This window comes from Capricornis sumatraensis, chromosome 15, assembly GCF_032405125.1.
Source record: "Capricornis sumatraensis isolate serow.1 chromosome 15, serow.2, whole genome shotgun sequence".
NCBI lineage: Eukaryota > Metazoa > Chordata > Mammalia > Artiodactyla > Bovidae > Capricornis > Capricornis sumatraensis.
Window position 1 is genome coordinate 50,316,878 of NC_091083.1, and position 24,921 is coordinate 50,341,798.

A 24,921-nucleotide genomic window follows, 5' to 3' on the forward strand; every position below is an offset into this window, starting at 1 on the left:
AATAAGTAAGGTGACAATACATGGCCTTGATATACTCCTTTCCCAATTTTGAACCAGTCCATTGTTCCATGTCTGGTTCTAACTGTTGCTTCCTGACCTGCATACAGGTTTCTCAGGAGACAGGTAAAGTGGTCTGGTATTCCCATCTCTTTAAGAATTTTTCACAGGTTGTTGTGATCCAGACAGTCAAAGGCTTTAGTGTAGTCAATGAAGAAGAAGTAGATGTTCTGCTAGAATTCTCTTGCTTTTTCTATGACCCAACAGATGTTGGCAATTTGATCTCTGGTTCCTCTGCCTTTTCTAAATCCAGCTTGAACATCTTGAAGTTCTCGGTTCACATACTGTTGAAGCCAAGCTTGGAGAATTTTCAGCATTACTTTGCTAGCCTGTGAAATGAGTGAATTGTGTGGTAGCTTGAACATTCTTTGGCATTGCCTTTCATTGAGATTGGAATGAAAACTGACCTTTTCCAATCCTGTGGCTACTGCTGAGTTTTCCAAATATGCTGACATATTGAGTACAACACTTTCACAGCATCATCTTTTAGGATTTGAAATAGCTCAGCTGGAACTCCATCACCTCCACTAGCTTTCTTTGTAGTGATGCTTCCTAAGGCCCACTTGACTTCGTACTCCAGGATGTCTGGCTCTAGGTGAGTGATCACACCATTGTGATTATCTGGGTCATTACGATTTTTTTCCTATAGTTCTTCTGTGTATTCTTGCCACCTAGGATATTTTAGATGACTTAGACTTAATTGTTATTTATAAAGAATCCCATCCAAAAGGAGCAGACTTCAGATTTTTCTCAAGTGCATACAGAACGTTCTCCAGGACTGACCACATGCTGGGCCACAAGGCAAGCCTTGGCAAATGTAAAGAAATCGAAATCATATCAAGCTGCTTTTCTGATCACAGTGCTATGAGATGAGAAATAAACTACAAGGGAAAAACCTCTAGGAAACACAAACACATGGCAGCTAAACAATATGCTACTAAACCACCACTGGTTCACTGAAGAAATCAAAAGAAATTAAAAAAAATACCTAGAGACAAATGAAAATGAAAGCACAACACCTCAAAACCTACTGGATGCAGCAAAAGTAATTACAATATAATCTTACTTCAAGAAATAAGAAAAATCTCAGATAAACCACTTAACCTTACACCTAAAACAACTAGATAAAGAAAAACAAACAAAACTTAGAGTTAGCAGAAGGAAGAAAATCATAAAAGTCAGAGCAGGAAAAAATGAAATAGAAACAAAGAAAACAATCACAAGGATCAATGAAACTAAAAGCTGGTTCTTTGAAAAGATAACAAGATTGATAAACCTTTAGCCAGATTCATCAAAAAAAAAAAAATGGAGAGAACTCAAATCAGTAAAATTAGAAATGAAAAGAGACTACTATGAACAACCGTATGCCAATAAAATGGACAACCTGGAAGAAATAGACAAATTCTTGGAAAGGTACAGTTCCCCTAGACTGAAACAGGAAGAAATAGAAAATATGAACAGACCAGCCACAAGCACTGAAATTGAAACCATGATTAAAAACCTCCCAAAAAACATAAATCCCGGACCCAACAGCTTCACAAGCTAATTTTATCAAACATTTAAGAGAACAGTTAAAACATCTATCCTTCTGAAACTGTTCCAAAAAGCCACAGAGGAAGGAATACTTTCCAACTCATTTAAAAGCAGACAAAGATATGACAAAAAAAAGAAAACTAGAGACCAGTATCACTGATGAACATAGATGCAGAACAAATACTAGCAATCCATATCCAACAACACATTAAAAAGATCATACACCATGATCAAGTGGGATTCATCCCAGGGATGCAAGGATTTTCAACACCTGTAAATCAATTAAATTGAATAAAAAATATATAATCATCTAAATAGATGCAGAAAAGGCTTTAGACAAAATACAGTGCCCATTTATGATAAAAACCCTCCAGAAAGTGGGCATAGAGGGTACATACCTCAACATAATAAAGGTCATATATGACAAACCTACAGCTAACATCATACTTAATGGTGAAAAGCTGAAAGCATTCCCTCTAAGATCAGGAACAGACAAGGATGTCCACTCTCACCACTTTTAATCAATATAGTTTTGCAAGTCCTAGCTACAGCAATCAGAAAAGAAAAAGAAGTAAAGGGAATCCAAATTGGAAAATAAAACATTAAACTGTCACTGTTTACAGATGATATATTATACACAGAAGATCCTAAAGATGCTACCAGAAAATTACTAGAACTCATCAACAACAGACTGGTTCCAAATAGGAAAAGGAGTACATCAAGGCTGTATTTGTCACCCTGCTTATTTAACTTTTCTGCAGAGTACATCATGAGAAACGCTGGACTGGAAGAAACACAAGCTGGACTCAAGATTGCCGGGAGAAATATCAATCACCTCAGATATGCAGATGACACCATCCTTATGACAGAAAGTGAAGAGGAGCTAAAAAGCCTCTTGATGAAAGTGAAAGAGGAGAGTGAAAAAGTTGGCTTAAAGCTCAACATTCAGAAAATGAAGATCACGGCATCTGGTCCCATCACTTCATGGGAAATAGATGGGGAAACAGTAGAAACAGGGTCAGACTTTGTTTTTTTGGGCTCCAAAATCACTGCAGATGGTGACTGCAGCCATGAAATTAAAAGACGCTTACTGCTTGGAAGGAAAGTTATGACCAACCTAGACAGTATATTCAAAAGCACAGACATTGCTGACTAAGGTCCATCTAGTCAAGGCTATGGTTTTTCCTGTGGTCATGTATGGATGTGAGAGTTGGACTGTGAAGAAGGCTGAGCGCCGAAGAATTGCTGCTTTTGAGCTGTGGCGTTGGAGAAGACTCTTGAGAGTCCCTTGGACTGCAAGGAGATCCAACCAGTCCATTCTGAAGGAGATCAACCCTGGGATTTCTTTGGAAGGACTGACGCTAAAGTTGAAACTCCAGTACTCTGGACACCTCATGCGAAGAGTTGATTCACTGGAAAAGACTCTGATGCTGGGAGTGACTGGGGGCAGGAGGAGAAGGGGATGACCCAGGATGAGATGGCTGGATGGCATCACGGACTCGATGGACGTGAGTCTGAGTGAACTCTGGGAGATGGTGATGGACAGGGAGGCCTGGCGTGCTGCCATTCATGGGGTCGCAAAGAGTCAGACACGACTGAGAGACTGAACTGAACTGAACTGATCAATGAATTTGGTAAATTTGCAGGTTACAAAATCAATACACAAAAGTCTGTTGCACTTCTATATATTAACAATGAAAGATTAGAAAGAGAATTACAAGAAGCAATTCTATTTACTGTTACATCAAAAAGAATAAAATACCAAAGAATTAACCTACCTAAGGGACAAAAGACCTGTACTCCCGAAACTGTAAGACACGGATGAAAGAAATTGGATGACAAGCAGATGGAAAGATATACCATGTTCATGGATTGAAAGAACTAATATATTATATAGTATTGTCAAAATAACTATACTACCCAAGGCAATCTATAGATTCAATGCAATCCCTATGAAATTACCAATGGCATTTTTCACAGTACTAGAACAAAAAATTTCAAGATTTGTATGGAGATACAAAAGAGCATGAATAGCTAAAGCAATCTTGAAAAAGAAAAACAGAGCTGGAGGAATCAGGCTCCCTGACTTTAGACTATATTAGAAAGCCACAATCAACCAGACAGTATGGTACTGGCACAAAAATAGGAATATAGATCAATAGAACAGGATAAAAAAAACAGAAATAAGCCCCTGAACCTATAGTCAATTAATCTATGACAAAAGAAGCAAGGCTACACAATGTGGGAATGACAGTCTCTTCAATAAATGATGCTAGTAAAAATGGAAAACCACATGTAAAAAATATTAATCACTCTTTGACCCCATACACAAAAATAAGCTTAAAGTAGATTAAGATCTAAATGTTAGGCTGGACACTATAAACTCTTGGAGGAAAACATAGGCAGAACACACTCTGACATAAATCACAGCAATGTCTTTTTTAACTCACCTCCCAGAATAATGGAAACAAAAGCAAAAATAAACAAACTGGACCTACTTAAACTCAAAAGCTTTTACACAGTAAAGGAAACAATAAACAAAACAAAAAAACAACCCACAGATTGGGAGAAAATATTTGCAAATAATGGGACTGATAAGGGATTAATTTCCAAAATTTTCAAACAGCTTATGATATTTAATGGCAACCCACTTCAGTATTCTTGCCTGGAAGATCCTAGGGATGGAGTAGCCTGGTAGGCTACAGTCCATGGGGTTGCAAAGTCAGACACGACTGAGCTACTTCACTTACTTTCTTTCTTTATGACATTTAATGGCATCAAAACAAACAATCCACTCAAAAATGGGCAGAAGACCTGAACAGACATTTCTCTAAAGATGACATACAGATGGCCAACAGGCACATGAAAAGATGTTCAAAACTCCCAGTTATTAGAGAATGCAAATCAAAATTACAATAAGATATCACCTCACACTGGCCAGAATGGCTATCATCAAAAAGTCCACAAACAACAAATGCTGGAGAGGGTGTGGAGAGAAGGGAATCCTTCTGTGCTATTGGTGGGAATGTAAAATACAGCCACTACAGAGAACAGTATGGAGGTTCCTTAAAAACTGAAACTATGAGCTACCATATGACCCTGCAGTTCCACTTCTGGGCATATAACCAGAGAAAAACACAGCCTGAAAAGACACATGCACGCCACTGTTCAGTGCAGCACTGTTTACAATGGTCAAGACATGGAAGCAACCTAAATGTCAATTGACAGATGAGTGGATAAAGAAGATGCGGTACATATATACAATGGAATATTACTCGGCCATTAAAAAGAATGAAATGAGGCCATTTCCAGCAACATGGATGCACCTAGAGAGTGTATACTGAGTGAAGTAGGTCACACAGAGAAGAAGAAATATCATATGACACCCCTTATGTGTAGAATCTAAAATGATACAGATGAACTTACTCACAAAACAGAAGGAGACCCAGACTTAGCAAACAAACTCATGGTTGCCAGGGGGAAGGGATAGTTAAGGACTTTGGGAAGGTCATGTACACACTGCTATATCTAAAACAGATAACCAACAAAAACTTACTGTATAGCACATGGAACTCTGCTCAATCTTATGTGCCAGTCTGGACAGAAGGGAGATTTGGGGGAGAATGGATATATGTATACATATGGCTGAGTTCCTTCACTGTTCACCTGAAACTATCACATTGTTAACTGGCTATATCCCAATACAAAATGTTTTTGGTGTTAAAGAGAGAGAGAGAGAATCTGCATGGTTCATAAATCAAAAAAGGTTAAAACTTAAAAAAGAAACACCCTCATTATGAAGTTCAAGTCCCTCAGCCTCCCAAATTGAAGAATCCTAATGATACTGAAGTCCATACTAAGAAAGCACCGGACATGAGTTCCAACATCATTCTATGGACTTATGCTTGATGATCTGGGGCACTAACCTTCTGGTCTTTTCAGCAAAAAAATCCCTTTGAGCAAATTCCAAAATGAGTCTCTTGTAGCTAATATCAGATTAGCCAGAATTTACTACAAGAAATTCAAGAGTTTTAATGGACACCAGAAAAGCAAAGTTTTTAATAAAATAAGTAAGTACATTAAAATGAATAGCTAAGAAACCCTATGGATATGGAGAACACATAGGACAGAATCTCTTGCTTTCAGTTCTTTTCTTTCCTTGAATGGTTCATTCTTATTTCATAGTCAAGTGTTCAGAGAGCCTTTCAATGCCATCTGAAAAGCAAGATCCCAAAGAGTAAAATCCTCTGGTGTCAAGTTTTCTTTACACAAATTCAAGACAACAAAAGACCTAATATTTCATTTTCTTCACCTTTAAAACAAGGATAGTGATGGTACCTTTCTAACAGGGTTGCTAAGAGGACTAAATGTGACAGGCTGCTGAAGCTAAAGGTCTGGACCTTTGGCATTATTCAACATACAATAATTCTTACTATCCTTGCCATTTCATAGGAAAAGAAAAAGGACCAGTAAAATAGGAAGATATTCTATTTCACTAGTGTTCAAGGAAATACACACCTATGAAAGTTCAGATGATGAAAAAAATGTTCACCCGAACAATAAATGTCTAGCATAAATGTGCTAACATTATCGTACTAGACATTTTTCCTGCCAGCAGATCAGTAAAAGGTACACCTACAGATATTTTACACCCTGAAAAATTAATACTCTATCAATCATTTCAAAAGAGAGCCATCAGTTCCTAGATAATGAACATCCACAATCATGACAGCCTACAGCCTGGAAATTCTGGTGACTCTCTGATTAAGGATCAAATATCTGAGGTTTGGATGGAGTTCAACAAGTCTGTAAAAGACAGAAGCACTTTGCTACAAGATGTGTCTCTTGGATGTTGAAACTCAAGCCAGATAAGGAGTAAGCCCTGCCCAGATCCTGCCCTATGCAAAAAGTCTCTGCTGCAGACCAAAGCCTCAACAATGGCTGCTCCCATCTCTGTGCTCTGAGGAGCAACTTGGAAATCAGTACTATAGAAATTTCAACATCTCGGCATGAATCTATACTTCAGATTCACATAACTTATAATAGCTTGACCAAATAACAGCAATACTGGTCAAGATAGCCAAAAATGAAATTTCCATCTCCCAAACTAGAAAAGAAAGAAAAAGAGAGAAAGAGAAAAAGAAATCACAGATACAAAAATTTGATTATTTAAGAATTTCAACATAATTTATTTTGTTCTTTACCATTTTTGTGATTATACTGTATACTTAATATGCTAGTACCCGAGCTAGGAATTATATTTGTATATATCAACTTCCCAGGGGTCTGTTATTAGAATATATAGTATGTACTGTCTATAGTACAACATAGTAGTTCTAGAATATAACACATCATTATATAAGTTGATGATAAAAAATAAAATCTGTCTTAAAAATCTGTCAAATGAAACTCAAATGAAATTGAGAAGTCTAAGGGCTGCAAAGCAGTCTGGAAATTCCATGTTGTTATACTTTTCATATATATCATATATATCAGACACAGTAGCAGATACAAAGAGAAAAAGAAATTAAGGCATGTGGACCCTCTCTGGGCAGCTTTTTCCAGGCCCTTGTGAATATGGTCATACATTCTACGATCACACAGACTGACCTGCCAAGCAGATGGGATGAGGGATCACCCACTTCAGTGTGTGATTCTCAAATATCTTTGTTCAAGGCATTTTCACAGTCTACATAACTTACCTACTGGTGTCTTTTATTTACTGTACACAGTATGTACTGTGTGCTGCAGTCCACGGGGTCGCAAAGAGTCGGACACAACTGAGCGACTGAACTGAACTGAACAGTATGTACCAGGCACAATGCTAATAACTTTATATATATTATTTCAATACCCACAACTTTAAGGCAGATGCTGATATTTTTATACCCATTTTAGAGGTGAGGAAACTAATGCCCAGAGAGCTTAAGTAATTCCCTCAGGATCAGAGTCATATTAGTACCCAGACCTCAAACTCCTAACCACTTCACTGTGGGATCCTGGCTGAGGTTTAAAAATATCTAGTTAAAGACCTCTACATGGTTCTCACTTAAATATTGCCATTAAAACAATAAAAATTTCTAAGTACTATTCTTTATCACTCCTTCCATTTTCATAGAAGAAAAAGAACACAAACATATACACACTCAGAAAGGAAGAGACAAAAACTCCAGATGGATACCCACTTCCTTATACAGGATCTTCCTTGCATAGTGGTGGGTGAATGGATGGGGCTGACGAAAGAGGTACCTTTTCTGCGATGCCGTTTTCTGTTGTATATATTGCCATGAGCTCAGTATCTTCATTGTCCTGTTCACCACTGGACGTGGCCCCTCCATTGATCACCACCTGAAGAGAAACAATTCATTTAGAGGTTTGTTTCACCCTATACCACCCTGTTGTATAAAAATGTTTTCCCTCAAAGAAAATAACTGCATGAATTTCCCCTATCAGACTAGCCAAGTTTTAAGTTTCCTTAAATGAAACTCCTGGCAAGCACATATGCACCAGTGACCACACATGTGCTTTTGATGGGGAAACGTATCATGTGTCCTATAGAATGAGGATGCATGAATGGGAGTCAGCTAAAGGACACCAGAAATGGAACACTCTAAGGAACTATAAGGGGCAGGACCCCCAGCAGCCTCTAGGGACAAGGGAGGCTTGGCTGTGAGGACAATGCTACGATTTCTGAGTGGGTGAGAAGCATCCTGAGCTGCCTTGGTTAAAGCCTTTTCCCAATGCCAGATTAACAACTTCTATGTCCCTACAGGGAAGAAATGTGTGGCAGTTGGAGCAATTCATGCACTGCCGTTACCCTAATTTACTAATTTATATTTCTCACAGCAATAAACTGGTCCACTGGTGTGTCCACTTCTTTGTGGCACTGAGGGGATGTGGATGGGTAGTGGCTGTCTATGACAACAAAATTCAGTTTCTAGACCCTCAAGATAAGGACTAGAAGGTATCCTGAGATTCAAAGAAAACTTGGGCACCTGGCAGGTCATGACCTCCTTCATGCCTACCCTTGGTGAGGTGTGACTTAGGTCCTGGCTGACTGCAGCAAATACCTGAAAATATTTTTAGTCTTTAGCTTAGTATTTCCATTTTTTAAAATTTATCTTGAAAAAAATAATACTGAAAATGACTTTATGTGTGAATAACAATACAACCACATTTTTTAAATACTGAGGAAAAAAAGAAAAACTACATTAAAAGTTCAAATTCTAGTGCTATAAAACACACTAGGGAGAAGTAAAAGATGAGTGATGGTGTAAGAGAAAACAGGGCAACACGTAACAAATGACTGGTACTAGTAATTCAAAAAGAATACCTACAAATAACCCAAAGGATAGGAATCTATCCATAGGAAAAAAAATTAAAATATCCAATGAGACAAACAAAAACCCGTTCAACCTTAGTTAAAGCTACAAAAGTGACAAAATATAATTCCATTTTTTAACATAAATTAGGAGGAAATTTTAAAAGAGGAATCTGGTGTTGACCAGGGTGTAGAGAGATTATGTTCCTGGTAGAATGATCTTTCTGGAGAGTAACTTAGCACTGGGATTTGAAATAGGCATTTTCTTGGAGCCAGCAATTTTACTTACAGAAACTGACCCTCCAGAAATATCTATGCAATATATATGACTACAGCATTACTTAAAATGCTGAATACTCGGAAAACCAAAAATGTTTATCAAAAAGTCATTGTAAAATCATCGGGTATCTATTTCAAGAACAGCATTCAGCCATTAAAAAAATTTTTCTGGCTACGCTGCACGGCTTGCAGGATCTTAGTTCCCCAACCAGGGCTTGAATCTGGCCAAGAGCAGTGAAAGTGACAAGTCCAAAGCACTGGACAGCTAAGGAATTCTCAATATTCAGCCTTTTAAAGAATAAAGCAGACTTTCCTGGTGGTCCAGTGGTTAGGAATCTGCCTGTCAGTGCAGGGGACATGGGTTCGATCCCTGGTCTGAGAAGATCCCATGTGCTGCGGGGCAACTAAGCCTGTTGTGCTGCAACTACTGAGCCTGTGCACCCTAGAGCACTGCCACAGGAGAAGCCGCTGCAATGAGAACCTGCGCACCGCAACTAGAGAACAGCCCCTACTCGACACAGAGGAGAAAGCCCACACAGTAACCAAGACCCAGCACAGTCAAAAATAAATAAATGATAAAATAAAATAAAAAATAAAAGCATAAAACTGATGTACTGACAAGGAAACAAGTCCAAGAAATACTGTTGGTTTTTTTTTTTAAGTCACAAGTATAAGCCTACAATTATCCGGATTATGCTAAAAAAAAAAAAAATACAATTTTAATACCCTCTCTGTCTGTCCAAAATATGTGGGAAAGGATCCAGAAAAGTCAAAAATCACTAACAGGCTGCACTCAGGGCAAGGAGTAATGATAGGCACTTCTCATTCCCATCCCTTCTGGACTGGGATCCAGAAGGATCTGGATCCTTTTTCCCTTTGGCTGTGCTGGGTCTTTGCTGTAGCATGCAGGCTTCCTCTAGCTGTGGTGTACAGGCTTCTCACTGCAGTGGCTTCTCTGGTTGCAGAGCATGGGTTCCAGGGAGCATGGGCTCAGTGGTTGCAGTGCAGCAGGCTTAACTGCCCCAAGGCAGGTGAGATCTTCCCAGACTAGGGATCAAACCCATATCCTGCACTGGCAAACAGACTCCCAACCACTGGACCATCAGGGAAGTCCCAGACCTTTTATAATCAGTACACATGCAGGTGTTGTTTGTACACTGCTTTTTAAAAGGGCTAATATAAAAGGCATATGCCAGTATACCAAAATAGTAACAGTGATTGCCTTTAATCAATAGAGCCATTTTAATCCTCTTTTTCTCTTTACATATTTTGGTAATTTTCCACAATGGAGACAATTTATTTTTATAACAGGGAAGAATTTAAAAAGACTAAAGAGCTGAGCAGCATGGCTTGGCTAAGGCAGTCCAGAGAGATTTCAATCCACCTGTTTCTGCAGTTGAGGAAATAAGGCCACAGAAAATTTTCATTTCTTTTTCAAGGTCATACAGATTATATAACCCAAGCATAAGGCTAGTTTCAAAGTATTCCAAAAAAGTCTCGATTGACTTGTATATAATTCTTACAGGATAAAATAGTCTTAATTCAAATAAAGAATTTCTTTTAAAACTATCTTTGAGTTATGTTATGGCTTTTTACACAAGACAACTGGGTTTGTGACATTTCTTTGCCTACACAACTATCTGCCAGCAGGATACATCTCCCAGCCAATCCACAACATGAAACTCTCACTACTAGAAAGAACCACGCTCCAACCATGCTCCAAACTCTGTATTTTGCAATGAATCAGCTCTTCGCATCAGGTGACCAAAGTATCAGAGCTTCAGTTTAAGAATCAGTCCTTTCAATAAATATTCAGGGTTGATTTCCTTTAGGATTGACTGGTTTGATCTCCTTGCTGTCCAAGGGAAAAATCTTTCAAGCTAGGTTGCAGCAGTACATAAACCAAGAACTTCCAGATGTATAAGTTAGATTTAGAAAAGGCAGCAGAACCAGGGATCAAATTGCCAAAATCTGCTGGATCACAGAAAAAGCAAGGGAATTCCAAAAAACATCTACTTCTGCTTTATTGACTATGCCAAAGCCTTTAACTGTGTGGATCACAACAAACTCTGGAAAATTCTTAAAGAGATGGGAATACCAGACCACCTTACCTGTCTCCTGAGAAACATGTACAGGACAAGAAGCAACACGCAGAACCAGACATGCAACAATGAACTGGTTCAAAACTGCAAAAAGGAGTACGCCAATGCTGCATATTGTCACCCTGCTTATTTAACTTACATGCAGAGTACATCATGCAAAATGCCTGGCTGCATGACTTATAAGCTGGAATCAGGATTGCCGGGAAAAATATCAATAACCCCAGATATGCAGATGATACCACTTTAATGGCAGAAAGTGAAGGGGAACTAAGAGCCTCCTGATGAAGGTCAGAGAGGAGAGTGAAAAAGCTGACTTAAAACTCAACATTCAAAAAAACTAAGATTATGGTATCTGGTTCTTCACTTCATGGCAAATAGAAGGGGAAAAAAATGGAAACAGTGACAGACTTTATTTTCTTGGGCTCTAAAATCATTGTGGATGGTGACTGCAGCCATGAAAAAGATGCTTGCTCCTTGGAAGAAAAACTATGACAAAGCTAGACAGTGGATTAAAAAGCAGAAACATCACTTTGCCAACATAAGTCTGTATAGTCAAAGCTACAGTTTTTCCAGTAGTCATGTACGAATGTGAGAATTGGACCATAAAGATGGATGAGTGCCGAAGAACTGATGCTTTCAAACTGTGGTACTGGAGAAGAGTCCCTTGAACAGCACAAAGATCAAACCAGTCAATTCTAAAGGAAATCAATCCTGACTATTCACTGGAAGGACTGATGCTGAAGCTCCAATACTCTGGCCACCTGATGGAAGAGCCAACTCATTGGAAAAAACCCTGATGCTGGGAAAGATTGAAGGCAAAAGGAGAAGGGGGCAACAGAGGATCAGATGGTTGGATGGTATCACTGACTCAATGCACATGAGTTTGATGAAACTCCAGGAGATAGTCAAGGACAGGGAAGCCTGGCACACTGCAGTTCAAGAGGTTGCAGAGTTGGACACAACTTAGTGACTGAACAACTAAAATTAACACATGACTTTCTGGTGTAATTAAAGTGACCAGATATCAACCAAACCAGGACCCTTGTGAGCATAAAGGGGAGATGTATCAACAAGTATGGCTTGTCTTCTAGCAGCCTGCTTCTGCCAGAAGACAAGAGGGAAAAGACCTCAGATGCAAAGGAATCAATCATGACTTTCCTGACTGTATATGAACACAAAGCATAATGAAAGAATACAGAATTAAACATTCTGCTCTATCAATTCATTATTTCCTCACACCAACCCCTGTGTCCTGTCTGTGTGTCTCTTACTTCACCAAAAGGTGCCACCATACACCCAGGTGGCCTATCCAACCTCCTCAAGTCATTCCTGACTTCCTATTGTATACCTCATCACCCATACCTAAGACAACACCTAATCTGGTCACATCTGTACCTTTAGCACCTCTCGAAGCTGCCTGTTCCTGATCTACCCATCTTTTCTCTTAGGAAAGATGGACCCTAATTCCATCTTAGGACCTAATTCCAAGGACCCTAATCCCCAGTTTCCTGACCTCAGCAAGACTGCCAAGCCCTCAGCATTTGCCAAGCCCAAATGCCTTTTCAACATCTTATGCCTCAGAGCCCATGACGCTTCAGCCTTAATTCCGTCTTCACCCCGTCTTGGGGCCATGGCACATCACTACAGTAACTCTCGCACAAACCTTCACTGTCCTCTCTGGTGCTCATCTGGCTAAATCAAGTCATCCATCCTTACTCTTCATCCAGCTTACTTTTGCAATGCTTCCCTCACTGGCTGCTTATACACAACAAGGAGGGTGTCACTCTCCCCCTCAAACAATGACCTCTCTTGAGGTCTCCCTCCCACCTAAGCTACCACTCCTTACTTCTCCCTACTACTGGTCCTCCTCAGCTTCCAAACTTCCAAACACCGCATCTCTTCAGTGCAGGGTCCGCAGACGCTCTTGCTCTCTTAGGGGCATCTATCCCTAGGAGATAGCATCTAATCCCTTGGCTTTACCTGCCATCTCCACACTGCCAACACACAGGGAACAGCTCCAGCCACAATGCTGCCCTTACCAGCTTTCTATCCAGTGTCTCCATGGCCACACTAAACTCACGACTCCCTCTGCCTTGCACCATCTCAGTACTTGGCCGATTCATCTCCCAGACGCTCAGGGGGAAACCTGAAGCCATGCTTGGTTCCTCTCTCTTGTTCCTACTCTCTTCTAGTTCATCAGCATCCAGGTCAGCTCTCCTCCAATGCCCGACCACTTGTCACCACACCTACACTGCTGGCACCCTAGCTGGAGTCAGCCCACCTGCTCTGTGGGAATCACCTCCCGACTGATCTTCTGCTTGCTTCTTCAGCTGGCTTCCCACTCAGCAGTCAGAAGGAGTGTTTAAAATTAGGCAGAGCACATCACACCTCTGCTCAAAGCCCACTAACAGCTTTTTATCTAACTCGAAAGCCAAAATCCTCACCAGGGCCATGAGGCCTACACAGTCTACTGACATCACCCTACCCTCTGTCCAGCCACACCTCCTCCTCAGGGCTCCTCAGGTACACCAGGCACCTCTTGCCTCAGTGTCTCTGCACTTGCAGCTCACACACTGCCATGATGCTCTTCCATTTTCTAGTGCCACCTCTCCTGGCCACCTGAAAGTTTAACATATCAGCCTGAGCAGTTTCTATCCCTCTTCCTGGTTTTATTTTTTCCTTGGTACTCAGACATACATCTACACATGTGATCTATTTTTAGTGTACATTACCTGTCTCCCCTGCCAGAATGAAAGCTCTGTGAGGTCAGCGGGGGTTGCTGTTTAATTCATTGCTGTTCCCTAGAGTTTTGAACCTGAGGGAAATAACTGAGAGCATTTTTTAAAGGATAAATTAATCAATAGTCTGCAGGTCCTGAATGACCACAATGTGACTTCACATTCTATCCCTTGCTATCTCCCTTCCTTGATTGATTTTCTTCACAGAACTTGTCACCAGCCACCACATGATGCTTCTGCTTATTTATCATCTGTCTTCTCTCAGCACCTGGAGATCAGTTTCACAGGGGTAGTAATCTGTGTTCCCAGAGCCTCACATGAAGCATCTGGGAAGGAAAGAGTTCCTTTCCTTTCTGCTCTCCCAGATCAAGTCACAATCAGTACCACCTGAACTGTTTTAAACCCTAACTCTCCTTATCTCCAGACCTCCTTGTGCCCACAGCAGGAATTCTCTACCCTAAAACTTGAGTGTAACTGATTCTGCTACAACTGTTCACGAGCACCCCTACTGCCCAACCCAACTCTACCGTACTGTTCACAATGAACCTGTGCCCAGAGCAGGACACGGCTGCACTGTCCCCTCAGCCAGAAGGTCCTCGTTCTCCCTCCTCTGGACCTGCCACACCCAGACATTTCTCGGGACTCTGATGTCATCTCCTCTGGGGCTGGGCAGGGGTTCCTCATGGGCACGCCCACAGCACCCTTACTGAATTCAAACCCCCTAACACTTACGGTTTGTTTGCTGGCTTGCTGTATCTCCTGCTGTATTAGAAAAATCCAGTTTGGTCTACCTACTCTGTCTTTCCCATGTCTCCTTTACTGCTCATACTTCCCCTCTGACACTCCGGCCACCAAATGGGAGAGGATTTTTCTCCACAGCAAGCAGTTCTCTGTGAAATCGGCCAGAGGTTCTGCAATTAACTCAACTCTGACAGTCCACCTAGAGAGTGCTAAAGGGCTCAGCCCCACATGACTGCTCCCCCTGCTACTTTTGACGTCAATCCCAAGCAGTAATCCAAGTCTTTCCCACAACTTCTGCCCAATTTATCTACAAATTGGAGGTTCCCACAACCCCCTCTCCTCAGGTCTGATTAATTTGCTAGAGGTCACAGAACTCAGGGAAACACTTTACGTCTGCCAGTTTATTAAAGGATATAATAAAGGATACAGGAAAACAGCCAGATAAAGAGATATACATACTCTTTTTCCTAATATCTCAAACGCCAACTGGGCTGTAAGTAGCTTGTTACAAGGTTTGCGTGGTACCTACCAAGTTAGGGATCATGGGTTCTTAACATTATATGGCTCTACAGAAAATATACCAAGGAAATCTGAAATAACAGATTTGTATGAACACTGATGAATATTTTTTCTATTCTTTGATAAAACTGAACCTAATAAAGCTACTCCTCAGTCCATCCCCTTAATATCTCCAGACTGAATGATCTATTCTTGGCACCCGAGAGAGGAGACTCAAATATTCTCATAGAGCCTGTTAGAAGGAGAAAAAACAAAAACTTAAGGCTCAGCAGAAACATTAGACTGTATCACCACTCTATGCCAACAGTTAAGTTCAAACTATTTACTTAGTTTTCCTTGGATGTCCTTCCAGGTTCAGAAGATATAGGAGCTACCAACACAGGGGAACTGCAGAGTAAGCCTCTTCCTGGCGGTGCCTCCTGGCCAGTGCCCTTAGGGTATGGCAGTTCTTTAAGGCTTCTTTTCTGTTTTCTGGTTCTGATTTCGTGCTGGTCTGCATTCATTCCTTACACATCTCCTCAGTTGAGTTCAGTTCAGTCTCTCAGTCATGTCTGACTCTTTGTGATTCCATGAACCGCAGCACTCCAGGCCTCCCTATCGATCACCAACTCCCGGAGTCCACCCAAACCCATTTCCATTGAGTCAGTGATGCTATCCAACCATCTCATCCTCTGTCGTCCCCTTCTCCTCCTGCCCTCAATCTTTTCCAGCATCAGGGTCTTTTTCAAAGAGTCAGCTCTTCGCATCAGGTGGCCAAAGTACTAGAGTTTCAGCTTTAGGATCAGTCCTGCCAATGAACACCCAGGACTGATTTCTTTTAGAATGGATTGGTTGGATCTCCCTGCAGTCCAAGGGACTCTCAAGAGTCTTCTCCAACACCACAGTTCAAAAGCATCAATTCTTTGGTGCTCAGCCTTCTTCACAGTCCAACTCTCACATCCATACATGACCACTAAAAACCACAGCCTTCAGTAGATGGATCTTTGTTGGCAAAGTAATGTCTCTGCTTTTTAATTTGCTGTCTAGGTTGGTCATAACTTTCCTTCCAAGGAGCAATCATCTTTTAATTTCATGGCTGCAGTCACCATCTGCAGTGATTTGGGAGCCCCCGAAAATAAAGTCTCTCACTATTTCCATTGTTTCCCCATCTATTTCCCATGAAGTGATGGGACCAGATGCCATGATCTTCGTTTTCTGAATGTTGAGCTTTAAGCCAACTTTTTCACTCTCTTCTTTCACTTTCATCAAGAGGCTTTTTAGTCCTTCTTCACTATCCCATAAGGGTGGTGTCATCTGCATATCTGAGTTATTGATATTTCTCCCAGCAATCTTGATTCCAGTTTGTGCTTCTTCCAGCCTAGCGTTTCTCATGATGTACTCTGCATATAAGTTAAAAGAAGCAGGGTGACAATATACATCCTTGACATACTCCTTTTCCTATTTGGAACCAGTCTGTTGTTCCATGTCCAATTCTAACTGTTGCTTCCTGACCTGCATACAGGTTTCTCAAGAGGCAGGTCAGGTGATCTGGTATTTCCAACTCTTTCAGAATTTTCCAGTTTCTTGTGATCCACACAGTCAAAGGCTTTGGCATAGTCAATAAAGCAGAAATAGATGTTTTTCTGGAACTCTCTTGCTTTTTCCATGATCCAGCGGATGTTGGCAATTTGATCTCTTGTTCCTCTGCCTTTTCTAAAACCAGCTTGAACATCTGGAAGTTCACGGTTCACGTACTGCTGAAGCCTGGCTTAGAGAATTTTGAGCATTACTTTACTAGCGTGTGAGATGAGTGCAATTTTGTGGTAGTTTGAGCATTCTTTGGCATTGCCTTCCTTTGAGATTGGAATGAAAACTGACCTTTTCCAGTCCTGTGGCCACTACTGAGTTTTCCAAATTTACTGGCATATTGAGTGCAGCACCCTGCCTCTAAAAGCACACAAACTTGCCTAACAAGATTCCCCTGGGATATAGAGAAGCTCTTTTACTATCTTTCTCCTATTTAATACCAACTCTGAACATAGCAGAGATATTACTTTGCCAACGAAGGTCCATCTAGTGAAGGCTATGGTTTTTCCAGTGGTCATGTATGGATGTGAAAGCTGGATTGTGAAGAAAGCTGAGTGCTGAAGAATTGATGCTTTTTAACTGTGGTGTTGGAGAAGACTCTTGAGCTTCCCTTGGACTGCAAGGAGATTTAACCAGTCCACCCTAAAGGAGACCAGTCCTGGGTGTTCATTGGAAGGACTGATCCTAAAGCTGAAACTCTAATACTTTGGCCACCTGATGCGAAGAGTTGACTCATTGGAAAAGACCCTGATGCTGGGAGGGATTGGGGCCAGGAGGAGAAGGGGACAACAGAGGATGAGATGGCTGGATGGCATCACTGACTCAATGGACATGAGTTTGAGTGAACTCTGGGAGTTGGTGAGGGACAGGGAGGCCTGGCGTGCTGTGATTCATGGGGTCTCCAAGAGTCGGACACAACTGAGCGACTGAACTGAACATATGACCTAATGTCTATGAACCTTGGGGCTTTGCATGTTTCTTGATCTTAATGTGATTTATTCATTATTCTTCCTCTATGTATGGCTTATTCTTTCTCTCATTATTGTCACGAGTCTTTATTTTAAGAATAAAATAAAATAAATTTTCACTTATTTCCTTCCATAGGAATTGTCTTTGAAAAAATCAGCACTTGTAGCATTTGAGGAAACAATTATCTAACATGAGATGCCCCGAGATCTTTTACACCTGTACCCCCAGCAACTCACTCCTGAGACCATCACCAAACCTGGTTCTGAGTAACAGCCAGCTTTGTTCCCACTGTCCCACCTCCCTGCACTCCAGCACACTGGCCTCTAGATGTCTTTGCCAGCCTGAGGCCCAACTTCTAACTCCAAAGCAAACAAGGAAATAAGAGCCTGAATTTTAGAGTCTAGGAAGGGCTAGATCAGCTAGCAAATTAAAAAAAAAAAAAGTTGACTAGTCCATCTGAGAGACTGGACTTATATTTTATCTAATTTTAATTAATTTGCATTTAAATAGCCAGATACGGCTAGCAGCTACTGTGCTAGCAGCACAAGAGCTAGAGAATCTGGAGGTGGCACAGATCTAGAGAAAAAAAAACAAATACAGAGCTGCCCTATTGGTTACTTTTCAACGTTTACATTTTGGAAAGCCAGGATGAAGTAAGGCCCTGACAGGCAGTGATGTCCTTGTCTCAGTGCTCTAAGACGCCCACAGGTAGGCATCTCCAACAGTGAGATTCTCAGCTCTCCTTTCTTCCTATGCCAGCTCTCTTTGGATCCAGCCACCAGCCACCTTAGCCCCATGTCTTTAAAAGAATTTTTTATTATTATTACACTCCTGCTTCTCTGTGCTTCAAGTTCCACAGCCCCAGTGTCTCCAAGAATTTCATCAGCATCTCAAATCCACAATTTCTCAAATGCAATCCATTATCTTCTATCTTCCCCCATCCTCCAAACCTATGATTTTCCCTGTACTTCTTTTCTGCAAAGGTACCATCGTGCAACCAAGTTCCCTTTATATAAATCTAAATGTCCCCCTTAACTTTCTCCTCTCTCTCAGCTCTCAAAACCTCCTCAGCATCTCTTCTGTCAGCCTCATCTCCATTCCTGCTGCATTTGCCCACACTTGAGACTCTGGTATCTCCGAAACCTCCCTGACCCTCCCTGTCGTAACCTGTCCTCCCCTCAACCAGCTTTCCCTAAAAGAGTCCAGGGCCCTTCCAGTCGGCTCCAACTGTATGCTCCAGGAATTCCTACTGCAACGCTCACTCTACTGTGCTAGAACTGTCCACTCACTGCTCCTGCTCACCCACTACTTGAAGGCAAAAAGTAAACTGGAAGGTTTTATACATAGATATGGGCCACCTCTAATACAGAATGTGTTCAATAAATACTTGCTAAATGAGAACTGCAACAGATATCTGTTATGGACTGAATGTTTCGTCCCCCCAAAATTCATTATGTTGAAGCCTTAACTCCCAACATGATTAGAAGGTAGGGCCTTTGAAAGGTAACTCGATTTAGATAAGGTCTTAAGGGTAGAACCCCCATAACAGGCTTAGTATTCTTTTAAGAAGAGACACCAGAGCTGCTTCTCTCAGGCTTGTCAGGATCCTGTAAGAAGGCAGCTGTCTGCAAGCCAAGAAAAGTCCCCATCAAGAATCAAATCTGCTGGTACCTTCATCTTGTTCTTCCATGACTCCAATAAAACTGTATGAAAGAAATGTCTGTGGAAGTGTTAGTCACTCAGTTGTATCTGACTCTTTAAGACCCCATGGACTGTAGCCCGCCAGGTTCCTCTCTGTCCATGGAATTCTTTAGGTAAGAATACTGGAGTGGGTAGACATTTCCTTATCCAGAGGATCTTCCCAACCCAGGGATCGAACCCAGGCTTCCTGCACTGCAGGAGGATTCTTTACTGTCTGAGCCACCAGGAAAACCCTTAAGTCACCCAGTCTACGGTAAATTGTTATAGCAGCCAGAATTGACTAAAATGACACTTCTCTGTCTAATTGTGCCCAATGCTAGTGTGTTCTAAAGTGCAACCTTTTAGGCTATTCCCCTGGTCAAAACTCTTGGAGAGCTTTTTACTGATAGACTACAAAATTCTAAACTTTTGAGCCAATCATTCAGGAACTACCCGGAATCTCAGCTTCTAGCCTACTGTTCTAACACCATCCTCCACACCTTTACTCTTCTACCCCTGACTTGCCTCAGATTGCTCCCCTCCCCTGCACTATCCTGACATGTTCTGACCCTGCCTCCTTTCACTTCAGGGTCCATTTCAGCTGCCACTGCATCCAGAGACCAACAGAGCCAAGGGTCCTCTCCCCACCTCAACACCTCCTGCCTCTACCCATACCTGTCTTTTTCTAATGCAATCACATTTTCCATGAGAGAATATAGTCAGAAGGAAAAGAAAATCACCTATATTTGAAACTGGCTTAGAGATTCTCTTAGGAGGACTAACCCTCTAATCCAAAACACCATTTCTCAAACCCACCGAGGAGCCACATTATAGGGAAAAGAAAACAAAACCACAACCAGAACCACAAAGTCAGTCAGATGCTAACACTGACAAGCAGCTGTAAGAAACAAAACTGAGTATTATTTTTCACCGCTGCTCCCACTGGAGCATCAACTAGAGCAGTTAAATCACCACCACTCCCAACTCTTTATTTTGAAGACTATCCCCAGGAACATCAGTGAAACTCAGATGATCAATGCATGTGCAGCCCTTGTCTTGCTCACCTGGCTGTGAACTCCTTGGGGACAAGAGCCTGTGTGATCCAACTGATAAACTTAACACATCACGTTAGCTAGATGCTTTGGGCAAAGTCCTACATTTCACCTTTCCACAGAACCACTACGAAAGTTCTAAAGCCACTTTCAATTCTAAGACTATCAGATTCTATGAAATTAGTGTGCAGACCCTGTGGTCCCTGAATGAGGAAGGAGAGACAGATGCATGTCCTAAGAGCAGAGACGCAGTGACCAAAATAATCCTACCAACTGGGTATCAAAAAGGGAGCAGCTCTAACCTAACCCCCTACCTCTGCCCTATCAACAAGAAGTCATTCAAAATGAGATTCAAAATCCCACTAGGATGCTCCACTGGCTAAGACTCCCCATTCTCAATGCAAGAGCCAGGCTTGATCCCCCTAGTCAGGCAACTAGAGCCCACATGATACATCTAATGGTTTGCATGCTGCAACGGAAACTGAAGATCCCCCATGCACAACAAGGACCAGCACAGCCAAATAAATAAAAATAATAAATATTTTCAAACGGCCTTTTACCTTATTTTTTAAGTTTTCTTAGGGTAAGTAATTTAACTAGTGATTAAATAAGGGTGGCATACTGTTCCTATTTTTATTACAAAATATTTCCTGACAAAAACTTTCTACAACCTCAAATTCCAACACATGAATTATTTCTTCATGAACATTTTTGGATAAGCTTTTCTTTTCATCTGTTTTCCTTCTTTTATTTCATCTTCTATTTTCTTATAAGCTCTGAGGGAACCTATGCTAACACACTTCTTGGCATCCCTGTTCTAAGTCATCCTGGTGGCTCATGTGCTGATCTTTACAGCTTCTCTCCTTGATATGTCACATTCCTCCCAGTAGCTCCCACTGATTTCAATTCTATTACTCCTCTTTTTTTCCCTCCCTTTTTAATGCTTAACTTTTATAGCCAAAGAATAAAGTAAAAATTCCATAACATCTCTAAATGAAACTGCTCAAGTGTTAAATTAACTTTATATTCACATTATTTTTATGTCTAACTACATAGTATATCCATATTCCCAGCTCCCATATACTTGTTGTACTCCTGGTGAAAATGAATCTGGAAATTAAGGCTTTGAGGAATACTCCTTCCCAACTGCACCCCTAAAAAAACAATGGCATTTGGAAAACCTCCAAACAGGCAAGGCTAGAAACTGACAAGTCTTTTAGAATATAAGAAACATAAAACAATGAATGGGTGGACGTTGGGACCCAAGAAGCTCTGGGCCCAGAAGACCTTAGTTAGGCAACTTCCATGGGGAAACAGGGGCTGAGGGGTCCCTGCATAAGGGGAGGGCCAGAACCAGGCAGTACACAAGGGCCAGCAGCAGGTCTGCACCACCGGGGGAAGACAGGAAGACCTCCCACTGTAAGACCAGGTTCTGGACTGGATCCAGGAAAGAAAAGGCAAAACTACAGAGAGAGAAGCAGGGAGTGGCAGGGAGAGAGAAGAAAATATCAAAAGAAACAAGAGGATTTCACACCAGATGAAAGTATAATAGAACAATGAGAAAAATAGTACATTAAGGTCATTTGTACATTTTAAAATTCACAAACATTTAAAAACACATACATATAAGAAATTAAGAACCAAAAACAGGCAGATATAAACTGAATAGTAACTTTAGAAATAAGAAATACAATCATGGCCATAAAAGTTCAACATAAACACACAACTGTGCACAAAGAATTAATCAACTGGAAAATAACACTGGGGAATCCAGCCAAAAGGAAGCACTAGAAAAAGACTTACAAATCATAAGAAAGCAGTTAAAGAAAAATGGAGCTAGAACGGGAGGCTGTACTGTACAGTTAACAGAAATCCATTCAAGAGTTCAGAGCAAAATACAGTTATTTTCAGAAGTGCAAACACACAAAGACAGTGACCATTCATAGACCCTTGGTATGGTTTAAAAGACAAGTGAACAAAGAGAAGAGGGACACAAAAAACAACAGTGAATATGAAAACTGATAACATATATGGGTGAATTTAACCACTAATTGTGTACTATCACAATCTGAATGCTAAAATAAGCCTAAATCCCTAAACCATAATGACAAAGCAGACCCAAGTGAACTAAAGTTTTTGTCTCTCAAGTGGAGTAGGGCAGGGTAAATGGTCTGTTGAGCAAATGGTGCAGGAGAGACAAGTCAAAACCCAGGCATGAACTTTCCTTTTCATTTTTCAAAGATGCTTCAGTTGAAATCTGAAAACCTGATTTCTCTCTTCCTCTAGATAAGCCTTCAGTATAACAGAAATTTCTACTTTGAAGAAAGAAAACAAGTAATACCACTTACAAAATCAGTGAAATATCTCCCTGATTTCACAGAGTAAAAATCAAAATATTACTGTAGATTTGGTCAACCAACGTACTTAAAGATGCTGTGTTCGTATTTTTCTTACTGGGTATTTGCAACAAGGCAAATTCCAGGACCCTGTTTTAAAGAATCCTAGAACGGTATTCTTGACATTACCATTTCTAATATTAAGGGGAAAAAAACCTGAGGCAAGATCCCTCTAAAGAGCTTTTTCTTCTTTAAACTAACACTATAGGTATCTTTACACACATCAAGTCATAATCCTACATCTGAAAAAAAATATTAGCACTGAATATAATGAATGTGTCATCAACCTTATCTGACTTATCTGATATCACTTATCCAGGCAAAATATCTCTATCTTAGATGCTATTACCATAATACAAGTCACGGACATTTGGGTTCCAAACAATGAATGCATTCATTCATCCTCCCACCTTGAAATACAAGTCTGAAGTTGGGTCACAGATTATTTCATAAAAACACATTTTTGGAGATAAAATTAAGCCTTCAACATCCTCTAGTACACAGTAAACACTGGGCCAGTTTTACAGTGTGCACAGCAAGGCATGCTTCCTTCTTGGAGTTAATCCTATCAGGTGACTCCAGGCAGTGAGTGAGTGAAGTCGCTCAGTTGAGTCCGACTCTTTGCGACCCCATGGACTCTAGACTACCAGGCTTCTCTGTCCATGGGATTTTCCAGGCAAGAATACTGGAGTGGGTTGCCATTTCCTTCTCCAGGGGATCTTCTCAACCCAGGGATCAAACCCAGGTCTCCCGCATTACAGGCAGACGCTTTACCCTCTGAGCCACCAGGAAAGCCCTGACTCTAGGCAGAAAGCAAGCCAAAACCATTGTCAGACAACAGGGTTCCCAAAGACTATCTTGTGTGAAAAGCATTTGCTCTTCAATCGCCTTAACTTTCACTAAGAACAGAAGTATTAATGTTAATCCTATTCAATGCAGAAACTACTTTAGAGTGACTTAAGAAGAAAGGAAGACAGGGAATGCTGTTACCGGAAGAGTAAAGAAAGACGGGTGCTTCGCTTCATCTTCATATTTGCCTTCAGCTGAACTTCCAGCCTCCATGGATTTGGATGTAGTGTTCTTACCAATACCCATCATTAAGAGAAAAAGAGTAGCTTGGGGACTGCAGTGGTTGGAAGTTCAGAGTCAGCTCTTTCAGTGCCGATTCTCAGGCAGAGATGAGCCCCACAAGTGCCATTTCTTAGCACCTAGAAAAAAAGAAAGCAGCCAAATCATGTCAAGCATACAAACAACACACAAGACACACAGACATTGTGTTTCCTGCACGGGAAAGTCAGAGTACAATTATAGCCAAACATTAAAAAAACTCATTACTTAATCACTTTTCAAGTCCTCATCCACCTTCATTTATAGTCATTCAGATTCTGAACCACCCTCTGGAGAGGGGGACCACCAAAATTGACTATCAAAAATATCATAATACTAGGGAGGAAAAAAATAGAAGAGGCATTTCTTTGACATGCATTACAGTATCTATCTTTTAGTTCAGCACTATCCAATGGAACCTTTCTACAATGATGTTAATACCCTACATCTGTCTTGTCCAATACATTCGTCACTAGTCACAGGATACTAAGCACTTAAAATGTGGCAAGCCCAAATCTTCCCTGGGGGCTCAGTGGTAAAGAATGCAGCTGTTAACGCAGGAGACACGAGTGTGATCGCTGGTCGGGGAAGATTCCACATGCCACGAGGCAGCTAAGACTGTGTGCCACAATTACTGAGCCTGTGCTAGAGCCTAGGAGCTACAACTGCTGCAGCCTGTGCACCCTGGAACCTGTGCTCCACAACTAGACAAGCTGCACGACGAGAAGCCCCCACACAGCAACTAGAGTAGCCCCCACTTGCAGTAACTAGAGAAAAGCCCACAGCAACAAAGATATAGCGCAACCATAAATAAATAAATAAAACTATTTTGAAAATGTAACTAGTGCAGATACAGAAACT

At 41.0% G+C, this 24,921-nt stretch overlaps 1 protein-coding gene across 1 annotated transcript in view; it reads right to left on the reverse strand.

Moving 5' to 3' along the window:
- Positions 1-24,051, reverse strand: part of SLC23A2 (solute carrier family 23 member 2) — an 85,996-nt gene extending 61,945 nt beyond the window's left edge. Inside the window, exons 1-2 of the mRNA XM_068987154.1 lie at positions 23,944-24,051; positions 7,840-7,938 (exon numbers count right to left, since the gene is read on the reverse strand). Coding sequence (XP_068843255.1) covers positions 7,840-7,938; positions 23,944-24,051 — 207 coding nt within the window. The remainder of the gene's footprint in view (positions 1-7,839; positions 7,939-23,943) is intronic.
- Positions 24,052-24,921: the final 870 nt, after the last annotated feature.